General features: G+C 39.7%; 1 protein-coding gene across 13 annotated transcripts in view; it reads right to left on the bottom strand.

Moving 5' to 3' along the window:
• Window positions 1–17964, bottom strand: part of Nsd1 (nuclear receptor binding SET domain protein 1) — a 127109-nt gene that overhangs the window by 57256 nt on the left and 51889 nt on the right. For all 13 annotated transcript variants that reach the window (XM_060372449.1, XM_060372445.1, XM_060372450.1 and 10 more), the window contains 3 exons: window positions 5197–5321; window positions 3877–4147; window positions 1467–1576 (listed from right to left, as the gene is read on the bottom strand). In XM_060372449.1, coding sequence (XP_060228432.1) covers window positions 1467–1576; window positions 3877–4147; window positions 5197–5321 — 506 coding nt within the window. The remainder of the gene's footprint in view (window positions 1–1466; window positions 1577–3876; window positions 4148–5196; window positions 5322–17964) is intronic.

Raw genomic sequence — 17964 nt, 5'->3', positions numbered from 1 at the left:
TGTGTAGCCTTGGCTGAACTAGAACTCGCCTCAAACTCAGAAACCCACCTGCCTCTACTTCCCAAGTGCTGGGATTCAAGGTGTATACCAGCACTGCCTCCAGGTGGAAACCAGTTATTAAATACAGGATCTCAGATCAAGTGTGCACGTTGACACTCTATAATTTCTCAGGGTTAGGGTTAGGGAACTAGTATACAATGTCCCCATCTCCACCCCGAAATTTTATCCACAAGGGAAATATTTTGAAACTTCCATTCGTATTCTTAAAAATACAAATATTACATGTACTATTTTCTCCTACATACAACATGATAAAGTTAAAATTTTAATTAGGCACATATCAAAACAATATTATACTATGATAAATTATGTTTATGTGGTTTTCCTCTTTCTCTCTCTTAAAATATCTAATTTGTTAGTAGATACCAGAGTTCATTTCTTCTTCATATGTATCTTACACATTAGTCAATCCCTCCTTTGCACATTTATGAACATTTTTCACTGAACATGCTCTTTTACAAGGCTCAATAAAGACTTTCTTTACATAGTATTAACAGTATCAATCAACTTCTCCCCACTGCCGGAAGGGCAGCCGAAACTTCCTATCAGCAGACAACGCTTCTCCAGGAAGTTTTAGAGATTTCAATCCTAACCCTACGTGGCTACATTTTATTGCAATGCATGACTCTGTTGTTTGCACCAGATGCTTCTCTAATGGATCAGTTATTGTGGCACACTTCTGTGCCATCAACTGGAACACACTTTCTGGTTTATGTATTCCACCCACAAGTGCAATGTCCTTTCCATTTTAACTGGCCACTTACTACACACGATTGGCTATAATTTCAGTAGTTTGAGGAACAATATCAAGTCTCACAAATTTCTTTCTCTAGAATTTCATGGATGGATGCTTCCTTCTTGAAATAGTTTTCAACAAACTCAACATACAATTTGATTTCTTTACAAACTCAAGAACGTTTAACTTTCCACTTAAACGAAGCACTTACCAGTCTTTGTAGCATATCCAAGCTACCAGCATCACCATACTTGCAATTCAGAACCATAAGCTAGACTGCTTATGGTTAACTAGACTGCTTATGGTTGGACTGCTTAAGGATAACTTGAAAGCAAGCACTGTGATAGCATGAGTCAACGTGGAAGCCTACTCAGAGACACCCACTGAAAGCCTGGACAAGAAGCCACATCGAGGGCATAAGGTTGCCAGGTGTCTTCTTACATTGTCCTCACAAAGTATGCACTTAAAACAGGAGCTGTGTAGTTCATAAATTTGCCATTTAATACTTTCAGAGTACAGTTATTAGTTAGTAGGAACTGTGGAAGGTGAAACCACAGTTAAGGATGGACAGCTATGCAGATCAATGTTAAAAATACTACTAAAAATGCAATTTTCTAATCCTGCATTTCCCGGGTTTAAGCCTATTTTAGAACTGATAAAAATACCATACCTTTCTAGAAAGGCCAAGATCGCCCTTCTTCGGCATAAATCCAGGGTCTAAATCATTGGATTCTAGAAGTTTCTTAGTTGGTTTTCTTTGACGCTTACTTTCATAATTTCCTGAAATGCACATAATTTTCCTTAGATGCTTTAGAAATTGAGCACAAGCTAACTATGAAAAATGAAAATTATAAGAGTCACAATCTTGCTTGCATTTTTTCATGAGGAAAAATGAGGAAGATCCTGGTAAGAATGTATTCTTCTAAAATATTGCTTCCTAAAATACAATAAATATTACTCAACGAATTTACACATTAATGTATGATGAATGTGTACACATTCATCACATTTTACACATTCATCTTGCATTAATGTGTGAATGTGTAAAACAGAGAACAAGGGCAAAGTAAAGGGCTGAACCTCATTTATAGCAATCAGTTGATGGTGAGGATAACAAAGAAAAGTAGAGCTGGATTCTGTGCACAAATGGCCCAGGAAGTATATTTATATTTATTCTGCCCTTGAAAAGGTACACAAAAAGATATTAAGTATAAAAATACCTAAATACCTTTAAAAACTGCTCTGAAAACTTCAATGGAACATGATGGAGCACACATGCATGCCCAACACTTGGGAGGGCAAGGAAAAAAAATACTACGTAGTTTAAGACCTTCAAGAAAAGTAAAACAAGTTGGGTAGGGTGGTGCACACCTTTAATCCAGCACTCCAGAGACAGAGACAGAGACAGGCAAATCTCTGAGAGCTCAAACCAGTCAGGTCTACCTAATGAGTTCCAGCATGGCCAGGACTATACAGACCCTCCCTCTCTAATAAAAAAAAAAGTTAAAACCAATAATCCTATACTATATATTCACAAATGGGTGGGCGCGCACGCGCGCGCGCGCACACACACACACACACACACACACACACACACACGTGTAATAAAGTAGGTTCTTACCATTGCTATTCTTCAAAACACAGCTTTCACTGGTCTCGTGGGGTGGCAGTGTGTGTAACATCGCTTGGTGCCAAGCCCCCGACAACTTAAGTTTGAGCTCAGAGGACAGATACATGGTAGAAGAAACTGACTCCCTGAACACTGTCCTCTCAAGTCCACAAATGTGGGGTGACACACTTAGAAACTTGTATACAAACACACACACACACGCAATTTAAAAATCTTTCAGGGTTGAAGATGTAGCTCAGTGGGTAAGCGTAGGTTAGATCCCTGGCACAGCAAAAATAAAAGTAACAAATTAAAACAAAAATCTTTTAGATTCTGCCTTACTACAGTAAGAATAACTAGGATATTTTTGTTTATTTTTTGATTTGTCAAGATGATATTTCTCTGTGTAGCCTTTGTTGTCCTGGAACTTGCTTTGTAGACCAGGCTGACCTGGAACTCAGAGATCTGCCTGCCCCTGCCTCCTGAGTGCTGGGATTAAAGACATGTAGCCCACTACCCAGCTGGATTCTTTTTTTAAAAGGAAAAATAGCAGTAACTAATGTTGGGACTAGACAGATACCTACTATTTAAATGTAAAGACATACGAGAGTTCTTCCCACTCCTTGGCTGACTATAGTAACACTCAACAACCAGGAGATTGTTGACCGAAATAGTACATTTAGAAGTAACTCTCCCCAGGTGACATATTTAATAAGAAACTGAGAAATAGTTGGAAATGAACTTCAAGGGGATAGTAAAACTTACTAGATGCCTACTGTGTTTTCCCAAATTTTAATGTTATACACTGTTTCTTTTTGTGCTGTTTTAAGGGTGCACCTGGAGGCTAGAGGTCAGCTTTGCATGTTGTTCCACAGAAGCCATCTACTTTTTTCCAAGACAAAGTCTTGCACTGGGGTCAAGGACCCAATTACACAAGGCTGTATCTGTCTCACGGCATTACAAACACGGAATTTTAATGTAGGTACTGGGGATCGAACTGAGGTCCTTACTGTATGCAGCAACGACTTTACCAACTGAGCTATTTTGCCAGCCCCAATTATGGCCAGTTTATACATGACAAAACAAGTGTAGAGAGTAAACAAATATCCGAGGAACAAATGAGGTGGTAGAGCTGGCAGGTGAAAGGAATATAGGCTTCAAGTTGTTATTCCACTAGTGCTCAGCACTTCTAGCCACTGCTATCTTGCTGGTTTACACTGCAGCTGATCAATAGTCATAAAAGGAAAGTAAAACAGGGTAGTTGATAAAAACATCTTCTTTACGTGCTCCACAAATTCCTTGGTGGTCAGAACCTATATCAAATTAGCCACTACTTTAGGGATTTCCTAGAACAAAATAAATAGTTGTTGCATATAGTAAAAGATGTTAGTTTTATCACAAAACATAGCAGAAATTTCCTGTTGCATCTGATTATACCTGCTTATACACCAACAGCCCAACCCCACCTTACCTGGTGTCTTAACAAGCAATTCCTCAGACTCAAGGGCAGGCCGAGGAGAGATTTCTGGAGCCACAGGAACAGACAAGGTCAGCTGTGGCAACTCAGCATGTCCAGCTCCAAGATCTGACTGAGCCAATGGTCCTTCCAAAAACGGAGCCTCTCTTTCAAGAACCGGAGGCTCTTCCTTAGTTGAAATCAAAGAATTCTCATCCACCTGCTTGTTCTGGGCACTAGATCGGCACCCTGCAAGAAGGTTTTCGTCTTCACAGCGAGAGCTTACCTAAAAACAGCAAGTGCAAGTATAATTCAGAAAAATAACAACAGCAATGATAATAATAATGATGATGATGTGCTTAAAAACACAAGCAATTCTGATACTTGTTATGACATGGATGACATGTGAGGACATTATGTTCAAGGACACAGGCCAAAGTATATTGCACAACCCATTAATCTGAATTACCTACAAGAATCAAACTCCTAAGTACTCTTTTTCCGTGTAGGAAGAGAAAAATGTCTAGAGATGAATAATGCTTGTGGTTGCAGAACAGCACAGCCACACTTCATGCTAGAGAACTGCACACGTAAAATAGCTGCTGGAACAGACTTCCTGACATGTTTTAGCAGAACTTAAAACATGTTTAGTTACTCTAAACATAAACCCAATACTGGGGAGGGGGATCAAACTTTCTTCTGCTATTACCAATTAAAACTAAACTCCTTGATTATAAAAAAAACATTTATTTTGCTTTTAAAAGGTTGAAAAGTTTAATGAAAAAGCCTGAGCTTAAGGTAGAAAAAGATGAAAAAAAATCTTTAAAAAGTTAAGGTAAAATTATGTGTTTTTATTTCATTATCCAGGTTCTTGTTGCTACATTGTAAAATATATTCCTAAGTTCTTAATTAGGGGCTGGAGAGATGGCTCAGAGGTTAAGAGCACTGTCTGTTCTCCCAGAGGTCCTGAGTTCAATTCCCAACAACCACATGGTGGCCCACAACCATTTATGAGATCTGGTGCCCTCTTCTGGCCTGCAGGCACACATGCAGGCAGAAGAGTGTAAATAATAAATAAATAAACATTTTTAAAAACACTCCTTAATAACAGAGGGGAAAATAAACAGGAACATGGTATGTACATTTATTTATACGCTTTCTGAGTAACGAATACAGGGTAGGCACTGTGCGAGATAACACTAAGCAAGAGAAAAACCAACCAACCAACCAACCAACCATAACTGAGAAGCCACGATCGCAGTTAAAGAAAGAGCTGTCTTCTGAGGATGCTGTACTGCTGCAGGTGAGGCTGCTGTCTGACATGTCGCCACATACCTTATGCACTTGTTCCTGCACCTTCTTTTGTTTTTTCTTAGGAGCAAATATCTGATCATATTCTTCTGTATATTCCAGAAGCCACTTGCTCGGCTTCCTAAGGCGTTTCTTCTCTGACCGAATAGCTGAAAGGGAAATTAATTTTAATATTAACTGATGAATTAATTACATTAATTAATATAACCCACTGTTTCATGATGCCATCACCACACCCCTGAAAGTAAATTCATGTTTCCTAGGCAGTAAAGAGGTGCAGAACTGTTTTTTTTTATTTTTCTTCTTCTTCGAGACAGGGTTTCCCTGTGTAGGAGCCCTGGCTGTCCTGGACTTGCTCTGTAGATCGACTGGCCTGGAAATCATAGCGCTACGTCTGCCTCTGCCTCCCTGAGTCCTAAGATTACAGGTGTCCACCACTGCACCCAGCTCAGAACAATTTTTAATGTATTTTTTTATTTATGTTGATTTGGTGTTTTGTCTGCATGTATATCTGTGGGTGTCAGATCTTGGAGTTACAGGCAGTTGTGAGCTGCCATGTAAATGCTGGGAATTGAACCCGGGTCCTCTGGAAGAACAGTCCATGCTCTTAACCACTGAGCCATCTCTCCAGCCCTCAGAACAATTTTTAAAGATACAAAAGGAATTCTGGTTTAAATAATAAGAAGCTTGAAATGATTTGCTATGATTTATCAAAAACAAAAGTTGGGAGGGGTTTTTGTCACTCTGCATAAACTCCCCATTTATACAATTCTCCATTCTTAAGGAAAAGATTAAACTGAGACCAGCATTCTGTATTACCAGTGCAAAGTTAGCACAGAGCACTCATCAGGTAGACTGGGCATGACAGCTAAGGCAGGAAGACTGTTCAAGTTCAAGGCCAGTATGTGCTACACAGTTTCATTAGTTTCATGCCAGCCTGGGTTGAAGAATAAGAATTTGTGTCGTAAACAAACAAAACAACAAAAACAGAAACACGTTAGGGAGTCAAGCTCATGACTTATAGAAGGACATACGAATTAATAGGGTCAGACATTTGCTCCATTTCTCCTGCTCAGGTACACATCTTCAGCCTACTCTGCTGAATCTTGCTAACCTGATACTCTGCTACCGTCTTGCACACACCTACATAACTGTAAGCTATGGTCTATTGAGGAGAAAGGAGGGATTTGACAGAATGTGTGGAAGCTGCTCCTGACTCAGCATAACATGGCATTGCTGCTTTTGATGAAAAGACAGCATTTAGAAGTCAGGCATGAGAACCTGCTCTCATGAGGCAGAGAAACAGGAGGATCTCTGTGAGTTCGAGACCAACCTGGAATGCATAGTTACAGGCCAGCAATGGCTGCACGGCGAGATTGTCTCAAACAAACCAACCAACCCAATTAACCCAAGAAAGCTAATTTACATAGAAAGACCCTAATCTGAAAAAATAACAGGGAAGAAGAAATGAAAATACTGAGGTCAATTATTAAAAGGTCGAAATAGTTATCAAAAGTGTATGCCTACATTGCTACCTATATAATTATGCAGCTACTTAAAGCAGGAAAAAATAATCAATGGAATTTTTCTTATTGTTTCATGTTAGATAATATATTTATAACTGAACCAAAGTAGAGAAATTTTCCCAAGCAATGTGACAAGTTGCCTGAAGTTCCTGCAGTCATGGTAATGTTCCTTCTACAGTGGACCCTGAAGCCTTGTCTTGGTATTTAAAAAAAAAAAAAAAAAAAAAAAGCCTAAACACACCTTGAAAAACACACACACACAGTTACACCCATGTTCTTAGGCAACTATAATAGATTGTAATTTAATAAATTCCCTTAGACACTCAGGTTTTGCAATGCTAATAACGTTTCTTTTTAATGGGGATTCACTGCTCCAACCACTTCACATCAAGGGTCTCCAGCCGTCAGTTCAGTGTGCCATGCAGAAACGGGCATCCCCCTGTATAACTAATGTAACTAAAGCTCAGACAGGGAAAGAAGCTTATCAAATTCATTATACTGTAAGTTATTACTGAGTAGGGGAAGCCATGATAACACTCAAAATCTAAGCAGGGCCTGCTGGCATACACCTTTAGTTCTAGCACTCAGGGAGGCAGAGGCAGGAGTATTGTGTTTGAGGCCAGCCTGGTCTACAAAGCAAGTCCAGTCTACACAGAGAAACCCTGACTTGAAAATTCAAAACCCTAAAACAACAACAAAAACACAATCAAATCTGTCGACCCTAAAATCCTTGGGTTCTTTTAAATCTATCTTTATTTTTTGGTTGCCCCTACCCCAGAGGCCTGTCTCTGCCTCCCCAAGTGCTGAGTTTTGTTTGTTTGTGTATTTTTAATTGAAGCAAGCTCCCGTGTTTATACTTCCCTCACTCCTAAATGAAGTCTCAATCCTGTTTTCTTGTACCCTTTCTTTTTGAGGTTGCTGTTTTCATTATATACTAGGGATTTATTTATTTGCCTTTCTCAAAGAAAATACTCAGGTCAAGCTTTGGTTCTTTAGGTAAGTATTTCTTTGAGGCAAACAAAGAAGCCTACAGCACACAAAAGATTGGATATTAGAGTGAGATAAATTTGTACTTTAGTATAGCTTTAGGTTTCTGCAAATCATAGGCATTGCTCCTCAACCAAAATCATGTAGAACAATACATTAAAATTTTAAGGTCTCAGCTGGTGTAGTAGAGCACACCTTTAATCCCAGCATTTGGGAGACAGAAACAGGAGGATGTCTGTGAGTTCAAGGCCAGCCTGGTCTACAAAAGAGAGCTCCTGGAAAGCTAAGGCTGTTACACAAAGAAGCCCTGTCTTGTAAAACAAACAAAACAAAGTTTTAGGGCATAGTAGCACATGGCTTTAGTCCCGGCAGAGGTAGGCAGTTTAAGGATAGCCTGGTCAATAAAATAAGTTCAAGGACAGGCAGGTCTACACAAAGAAAAACTGTTCCTCAAAAAAAAAAAAAAACAAAATCAAGTAAACAAAAAAGTTTAGGGTCTGATAAACTATTAATTAAGACTCTTTTTTAGTAGTTTACTGAATTATAGACATACTATTGATTTCCATAAAGTCTATGACTTTTTTGCTACAGAGGCAAAAGTTAGTAGTTAAGAGAGGCTATACAGCTTTTAATGCCTAAAACATTTACTTTTAGAAAAAAAACAAAAACAGCACTTTTTTTTAACTAGTACAGCAAATTGTACAGTGAAAATACCTAGTAACAACTAAATGACTCACATTCCCCTTTACAGGAGACCACAGCTCTCTACCTACACTCCCCAGACTAGACTGCCCAAACAGTCACAATACTTTGGAGAGTGGGAACAATTTCCCTAATCCTTTCTCCCTCTGCCCCCCCCCCAGCTCCCCAACAGGGTTTCTCAGTATAGCCTTGGCTTTCCTGGATACAGGACAGAAGAATGATTTGTCAAGGTCAGAGAAAAGGTAAGAACAGGAAGAGTACAACCTTTGAATACTAGAGAGCAACAGCAAACTTGAAGGACAAGGGAATGGACAGAGAGAGGCATGTAGCACTATGCCTACAGGTTAGCAGTTATCCTTTTAACACAGCAAAATACCTCGGTCACATCTAACAGTATTTATTTGATAAATAAATGTGCAACCCTATCCTGTCTCTGTCCTACCAGCATAATTTTGTTTACTTTTGGTTTTTGACACAGGCGCTCAGTCTTAGACTAAGCTGGCTTTGAACTTGTGGCATTCCTCCTCCCTCAGACTTCCAAGTGCTGAGATTATAGGCCTGAGCTACTTCGCTGAGTGCTATCATAATCTATAAGTTAGAAAAAAAAATGTACTGTGAATTCCAATAACCACGGTAAACATTAAGCCTATGAAACAGTTTTACTCAGTTAAGAGATTTTGTAGCATGAACTCTACATGTATATAGCTCCTTTATAAATTCCAAACTTTACTGCAAAAAAAGTGACTAGATTCTAAATGGGAATAGATTTACAATGAAAAGGGGATGTTTAGAATGAATTTTAGAGAAATACTGATGGAATGCAAGCCTTAATTTTTCTCTATTGCTTACAGCAATGTCTAATGTGACAATTACAAAGCATAATGTAGACCTGAGAGGCATTGTCAAACACATACCCTACCACCCAGGGAAGAGGTGAGCAGCAATCTCTGTGCCCACTCTAGAGATACAAAAATTATTTTAACATTAATAAAGGGCAGATTTAACAAATTATAGCAAGATATAAGAAAAGTATTGTGAAATTTAATAAAGTTATCACTAATATGACAACAAAAATCATGAGACACACCTGGAAAACAGGCTGATGCTGCAGGGTACAGCTGGAACGAACACCACAGACTTTTTGTATCTTTTTCATGTTGAAGTATGCCAACATGTTACCATTTTGCTCTCCCAAAAGTCTGAGTAAGGATTTCTCTCAGTGTGCTAACCCTGAGGAAGTCCCAGATTAGTGCCTAGCACCACACACAATGACATGGTGGCAATTTCTGTAATTCTGGACTCAGAAAGACTAAGAGTTCAGGTCCGGCTTGGGCAACATGACAGCATGTCTCAACAACAAAAGCACTCTAAATTCAGTACAAACAAAAATTACATGAAAACATGAAATATAAGACAACACTGCAGTTTTTAATAAATTAAAAAATAAATTAATAAATTAAAAACTCTTACAATATACTCATGTTTACTGGTAATTTTAAAAGCTGAAGAGAATTATTTCTAGTGCCCTGTGACTATTTGCTAACAAAGGCAGTGAGAGAAGGAAAGCACATCAGGGAAAAAGTAACTGAGTAGGGTAATACCCAGGAGCGGATGGTACAGAAGGCTAAAAACATTGTTAGAAGACTCGAATAAGACTCCTGGAGCCAAACAAGGGAAGCAGAGGCTACGGCAAAGATGGACTTACGCTAAATGTACAGCAGCTTCAGCCCAGCCCTGTTTGACTAACCCCAAACGAGATGGAGGCTCTGAGCCAAGTCAAATTACTGTTTTTGTTTTGTGCCTCTGTGACTCCCCTCACCCCACACATCCACATCTTTCCTGATAACTGGTGTAATAAAACAAACAACAACAAAACCAAAAGGTGCCCGGAAAGGCCAGGAAGATGGGACTAAGGTACAGAGTACGGTGGTGCAGATCGCCTGGCTCCCAGGGGAGTCCCAGAGTACTTCTCCAAGGGGCCCTCGAGCGACCATGATGACAGAGGCAGAACACAGTTCTTAGCCTGCTCCTTTTCTTCTTTGCTTTGAAAAGGTTCCAGCTTACGCACTCAGCAGATTATTACCAGGATATAATATTCAACAGTACAAAAAATAAAAATAATAATTGAATGAGCTTGTATCACAACACTAATACTGCTGAGAGGAAAAAAAGTCTCTTATTTTTAGTATGTGGTAGTGCATACCCATTAGGAGGTGAAGAGGGGAGAAAAAAAAAAATTCAAGGTCACTTCTACTAGGTGAGGCCAGCCTGGGCTATATGAGTCCCTAGCGCAAACAAACAAAATACTAGGCTACAGAACTGGGTAACTCTGTAGAAAGGTGCGTGCTGCCAAGCCAGATGACCTGACATTTATCCTGGAACCCAGACTACCAAGCTGTCCTCCTGACCTTTTCACATGCGTGGCACATGCACATATACCATCGCAAGAAAGAAATACATGTGACAAACTTTCCCCAAAGAATGTTTTTAAAGCTGGATGGTGGTGGGGCACACCTCCACTCCACCCAGCACTGGGGAGGCAGAGGCAAACAGATCCCATGTGGTTGAGTCCAGCCTGGGCTACCGAGCAAGTTCCAGGGCAGCCAGGGCTACACAGAGAAACCCTGTCTCTAAAAACCAAAACCAAACAAAGAATGTTTTTTAAAATTTCCATTTAAAACAAAACCAAATCTCATCTTGCCAACAATGAGAAAAAGGTGATTCTAACTAAGGATAGGGCTGAATATTCTTAAACCTTTCCTTTTCAAATTACGCTTGAGCCAAAGTACAGCTGAAAGGGAACAAACACCACATAAACAGAAGCCAGGCCTGACTTTTGTTACATGCACAAAATAAACCTTCCTTAATGGAAACCAGTAACTTCTTTGAATAGTAATGTACTTGATCAACCAGAAGAAATATACAATGAGAGGCTGAGAAGTTACAGAATTTTTTTAAGGAAAGGGTGTGTGGAGGAAAACGAAGGAATCTTGGGAAGATGCTGAGTTGGAAGCTGACAGGAGCTACATAGCAGAACACTGTTCTACACCTACCACCTAGCTGACAAAAACACTGGAACTAGAGCTCAGCAGTAGAATGCAAGCTTTGTACTCTGTCCCAAACAGCACCAACAAAACAAAACAAACCAGGCCCAGACTCAATCCCAGCTACTCCAAGGACTAAGGCAGAAGGCTCATAAGTTCAAGACCTGCCTAAGCTACTGTATTGTGAGTTCAGTGCCAGCCTAACTTAGTGAGACTCTGTATCAAAAGAAAAAGTTAAAAAATAGCTGGGGGTATAGACCAGTGATAGAGAACTCACCTGAATTTAATGCCCATTATCCCCCAAATAAAAACAGAGCATATTCCTTATGTCATAACTCATTCCATGAGGCTACTAAAACTAGACAAAGATTATCACAAAAAGAAAACAAGGCAAGACAATTTATGATGTAAATGAAAACACCCACAAGCAAACCAAACGTAGCAACAAAAAAAGAAAAGGAATCACACCGCATACCACAACCAAGAACCAAGTGACACTCACCCCAAGACTGCAAACTAAGTTTAATACATATTGATAGACACAGGAAAGAAAGGAGCCAAACAAGCCCCAAACTGTATCTGATGAGTTAACTAAGAGCAATGACGGTCAATCTTAATTGTTAATTAGACTAGACTAGGAGCACCTTGGGAGATTAGGTAAAACAGAGCTCAGGCTTTATCTGTGTGTTGAGGGGCGGGGTCAGAGTGTAATCACTAAAGGGGAGAGGAGACCAACCCTGAATGTGGATGGCATGACCCAAAAGAATGGGCACCACAGGGGATAAAACGAGGAGGAAAGCAGCTGGCTTAGACCTGGCTCCCTATTTCCTGTCTGCTAGGATGTGAGAGGTTCTGCTCTGGAATCAGAAAGCTGTTTTCTCTGGGGTAGACTGAAAGCTCTGAAACTCTAAGTCAAAACCCCTGAGAAAGTCACGAACACACAGGGAGAAAATGGAAGTTCCTCAACAGCAAAACCCACTGGCTAAAACAGCTACTGATATAACAGGAAATACTAGACGGCTTTTCTAAGACTGGGAACAATGTCTAGAACTCCTGCTTATCTTTATGTCTGTGCAACATCACTAGAGATTCTAGCAAAGGTAATTAGGAGTAAAGAAGCAAATGAAAGGATAGGGTAAAACTACATTTGTAGACAGCATGTGCACAGAAAATCTATGTGAGCTAATGAACAATTAAGAAGTTTAACAGCAATATGATGGGCTGTGAAGTTGGTTCAGCAATTAAGGGTAATGGTTGACCTTCCTGAGTTTGATTCCAGCCCACCCACACAGTGGCTCACAACTATCTGTAAGTCTAGTAGTAGGGGATCCAAGGCCCTTATCTGGCCTCTGCAGGCACAGCGCACGATGTAGAGACATGTGCAGGCTAAGTACCTATAAACATAAAATAAATTTTTAAAAATATGCAATTTAAGAATCAACTATATTTATGAACAATCTGACGAAACTTGAAAAGCAATCTCATTTTAGTAGAATAAAAAAGGTATTCAGGAATCAGCAAGATGGCTCCATGGGTGTTGGTACCTGTTGAAGCCTGATGACCTGACTTAAACCCTGGAGCCCACAGAGTACAAGGAGAAAATCAACTCTCACAAATCATCTGTGACCTCTATCCACGTTCATGCATACAAACATATCTAAAATAAGTAGGTCAATAATAAATGTTAAAACATTAAGTTGGGGTACATTTAGAAAAAGTGTGAAAACTTATAAACTAAAAATTATAAAACAATACTGAAACAAACAAGTACAACTTGGACAAGTCCTGCTTGTTGAACTAGAAGCCAGAACAGCAACACGGCCTGAGATAGCCTACAGCTTCAGCGATCTCCATTAGAATGCCAGAGAGGGATACTGAAGACATTAACAAATTTAAATGAATATGAAACACAAAGGACAAAGTCAAAATCATCTTGGAAAAGTACAAGCTTTAAACATTCACACTCTCTAATTTCAAAGATAAACCAATTAAACATTGCAAAACTACTGTTATAAGAACTGTGGGGCTGGAGAGATGGCTCAAAGGTTAAGGGCACTGGCTGCTCTTCCAGAGGTCCTGGGTTCAATTCCCAGCAACCATGGTGTCACAACCATCTATAGTGAGATCTTGTGCCCTCTTTTGATGCAGACAGAACAGTGTATACATAATAAATAAAATCTTAAAAGAAAAAAAAAAAGGCTGCATGATAACGACAGCTTCTCATTCTGAAATGAACACTGGAAGTGGAGAGATGGGCCAGACAGGAAAGTACGGGATTGTAGCTCTCAAAGGCTCCCCCTTTTCTGTAACTGCAAAAAGGGAACTGGGTGCTGAAGAGACTGTTCAGGCAGCAAAGTACTTGCTGCAAAAAGTGTGGGGATCACATTCCTAGCGCTTGTGTAAATAGCATAGCAGTACATGCCTGTCATCCGAGCACTTGAAAGGCAGAGGAAGAACTCTGGGCCTGGCAGCTGTTTGTTGCCCAGCCTATGTAAACTGGTAGGCTCCAGGTTCACTGAGACATCCTATCAAAAAACTAAGGTAAGTGGCCGGGTGCCGTGACCCATGCTTGTAATCCCAGCTCTCAGGGAGGCAGAGGCAGGTGGATCTTTGTAAATTTGAGGTCAGCCTGGTCTACAGAGTGAGTCCAGGACAGACAAGGCTGCATAGAGAAACCCTGTCTCCAGAAAACTCCCTTTAAAAAAACAAAACACTAAGGTGGAGAGCAACTGAAGACCGCCCTCAGTGATAACCCTGGCATATTTGCTGCTTGTATATTTTCAACATGTGCCAACAGGACCACACAATAATACTTTTTTCTAAGGAAACAGGGTCACTCTCTAGATCAGCTGGCTTCAAAAAACAGCCATCATTCTAATTTCTCTGCACAAGTGCTGGAGAGCTACCACGCACAGCTAGTGATAACCTTTCTCAATACTGTGAGTCAAATGGATACTAATATGTAAAGCAATAAAGCTGAGTAGCCTAACTCATGCCATTACTTTTCAAAAAAAAAAAAAAAAAGAATCAAAGGCTCTAGGGAAAAAAATGCAGGAATAAATCTTTATTTCATGACCACAGTTTACACATGTAATATTCAAAATATGACCCAAACACACAAAGAAAGAACAGATTTTTATCAAGATTTAAATATTTCTGTACTTTAAAAGGTTATAATCAAGAAAGCAGAAATACAATCCAAAGATCAGTTCAAAATACAACTAATATCTAGAACAGAGAATACTTACAACTTAAAGACAAAGAGCTCAGTTACAATACCTAGAGAAGGCTGAGAGTAGAATGCTTTTCCAGCATGTACTAATAAGCCCTTTGGTTTATCCCCAAAACCACAAAAAACAAAACACATAAACAGTAATATAATCAAAGATTGGATAGACATTTTTCCCAATAAAGTATACAAATAGCCAATTACATACAAGAAAAGATGCCCAAATCACTAGTCAGAGAAATGAAAATGTAATTTTTTTACAGTGTCAACCACTCTATACTTACTAGAATGGCTACGATCAAATAAAGGGTGATGGGCATGTAGAGATACACTCATACTGCTATAGCGAATATAAAATTAGATACTTTCCAGCAATTTCTCAAAGGTTGTAGCACAAAATTACTAAATTACTTGGCAATTCCATTCCTGGGTATATTCGCAGAGGAAAACCATGTATCCATGCAAAACATTTTACATCTGTAATACATATATTCATTCATAAAAGACCAAAAATGTAAACAACCCCAAATCTACCAACAGCTGAAAATAAACTTAACTCATTCATACAATGTAATACCATTAACACTAACACCTTGAAATAAGAGAGGTTTTCTTGTTTGGTTTTTTGGTTCTCTGTATAGCCCTGGTTATCCTGGACTCACTTTGTAGACCAGTCTGACCGAATTCAGAGATCTGCCTGCGTCTGCCTCCTCACTGAGTGCTGGGACTACAGGCGTGCACCACCACATCCAGCTAGAGGATCTTCAAAATAAAAATAAACAGCCCTAGTCCTTGTTACTCTCAGAGATTGTGACCCTTGTGGTAACTCCAAAAACTAGTTAAAACATTACAATCCCAGGAACAACCACAGTAAGAGTAAAAAAAAAAAATCATTTCTCTTTCCCAGAAACTGCCCCTCACCGTACAGCTCAGATCCAACAGCAGCTTCTGTTTGTGAGATAGGAAAAGAGGAGGGACGGAGAATGGGGTGAATACGACCCATTATAAAACAAAGAAGAAAAATACTCCACAAACCAACTCCAAGAAAACACTTATCTATGAATAACCCAATAAAGAATTCTAAATAGCTGTCTAAGAAACTCAATTATCTACATAATAACACACGATTAAAAATGAAAGTCAATCAATGCATGAACAAGATTAAAATCACCACAGGGAAAACTCAAAAACAATAAACTCCGCAGCTAAAGAACAGAACTGAAATGAAATTTACTAGAAAAATTCGACAGAGAATGTGATCAAGTAGGAGAAAAAGGAAATCAGCAAACTCTAAAGAGAATTCAAAGGGCTGAATGTCCAGATCTGACAAGAGTGCTAACTTAGCATAGATGAGGCCCCAGGGTTCAATCCCAGCACCCTACCACATCCTGGGCCTTGGTTTCTTTTCCTGGTGCTGTAAGAAGACACCTCAACAAAAATAATGTAAGAGAGAATGTATGTCCAAGTATTTGAGCTTACAGGTAGGCACCAGGAGCTGAAGCGGTTAGTCCCTGCATCCACATGAAGAGAGCGTGTGAACATAGCCTGGGGGTTCGATTTCTTCACTTTGACAGCCCAGGTCCAGAGCCCTCCCACATCAATTAAAGTAATCAGGAAAATCCCTCACAGGCAGGCCCAGAAGCCCATCTTCCAGGTGATGCTAGAGCTTGTCATGTTTACAACACTAACCACTGCACCCTTTTAAAACAGAGTAATTAAAAATGCATGCCATCAAGAAATAGGAAAAAAATACAAAGACAAGACACCAACAAGAGCACCAAGAGACCACATAATGTTTCAAGGAAAAAAAAAAAAAGACCAAAAGCTTGCTTGAAAAGACTTCCCAAATCTGAAGAAGAGGACATAGAGATAGAAGTTCAAAGGGCCCCAAAAAGCTGGGAGGACCCCAAAAAAGCTGGGGGAGCAGAACGGGAGGAGCTCTCCACATTCAAAACCAGCTTGGTCTATCCAGGGAGTTCCAGGGTAGTCAGGACTGAATACTGAGGTCCTATCAAAAAACAGAGTTCGGGGCTGGAGAGATGGCTCAGAGGTTAGGAGTATTGCTCTTCTAAAGGTCCTGAATTCAATTCCCAGCAACCACGTGGTGGCTCACAAGCACCATTAATGAGACCTGGTGCCCTCTTCTGGCGCGTAGGTGTGCATTATAATTTTTAATAAATTAAAAAAACAAAACAAAACAAAAACAGTTCTAGCTAGGCCTGGTTTGTATGGTGAAAGTAGAAGCAGGAATGAATATCTATCTCCAGGTCAAAGGCTAGCAGAGCAAGTACAAGGACAGCCTAAGATATAAACAATCTACGAAAATGGAATCCAAAGTTAGCAGAAGGAAAAAAAGCACTGCCGAATCATAAAAAACTGAGAAGAAAAATACAAGAAACAACAACAAAAATCAGAAGTTAGGAATGTACATCAGCTAACGGCTTGCCAACACAAGGTCTTAGGCTAGATCCCTATGATCAACAGAAAAAATACTTTTAAGCGCCAAGTGGAAGGTTTTTGAAAAATGTATTCCATTTTTAAAAATTATTTTTGAGATTCCATCAACCCCCACCCAGCCCTCCTGTGTACCCAACCTTGCTCTTTTAAACTCACGGCCTCTTTTTCATTAACGGATATTTGGTGTGTGTGTGTGTGTGTGTTGAATTATGGGACACACTCAAAAGGTGCATGTGAGTGCAGATGAGCTTACATTCCCGAGTGGAGTTCCAGGGGGCTCTGACCCGATCGGAGTGTGGGAGGACCCTAACTCGGTCTCGGGCAAGAACAGTGGGCACTCTTACTGCTGAGCCGTCCCTCTAGGCCCTCACGCTGCGGTTTGGAAAAGAAAGGTATATACATATTATGAGCTCTTTGGCAACAGTAAGAAAAAAAGGACTTAAATCATAAAGAGATATTACAACTGGAAATCCTTAAGAACTACACACCAACAAACTGAACAATCCAGAAGAACTAAACAAATTCCTTGAAACTGTCAATCCGACACGACTGAATGAATGAAATGAATCATTAAAAGTATCGATACAAAGTTGAGCTCCTGCCAGTACAAGGCAGGGGCAGCCTGGCCTACACAGCTAGTTCTAGGATAGCAAAGGCTACACAGAGAAAGTAAAAGACAAAGGAGAAAAAATTTAAACAGAAATAATGAATAAAACGATTAAATAATCTAACACCTTTTCAGGGCTGGAGAGATGATACAGCAATTAAAAGCATGTACTGCTCTTCCAGAGGACCCAAGTTCGATTCCCAGCACCCACATCAGGCAGCTCACACTGACCTATAAATC

This window comes from Meriones unguiculatus, chromosome 19 (genome assembly GCF_030254825.1).
Source record: "Meriones unguiculatus strain TT.TT164.6M chromosome 19, Bangor_MerUng_6.1, whole genome shotgun sequence".
In the NCBI taxonomy this organism is placed as follows: Eukaryota; Metazoa; Chordata; class Mammalia; order Rodentia; family Muridae; genus Meriones; species Meriones unguiculatus.
Note: the sequence above shows the minus strand (reverse complement) of the source record. Positions and strands in the feature narration are given on the sequence as shown.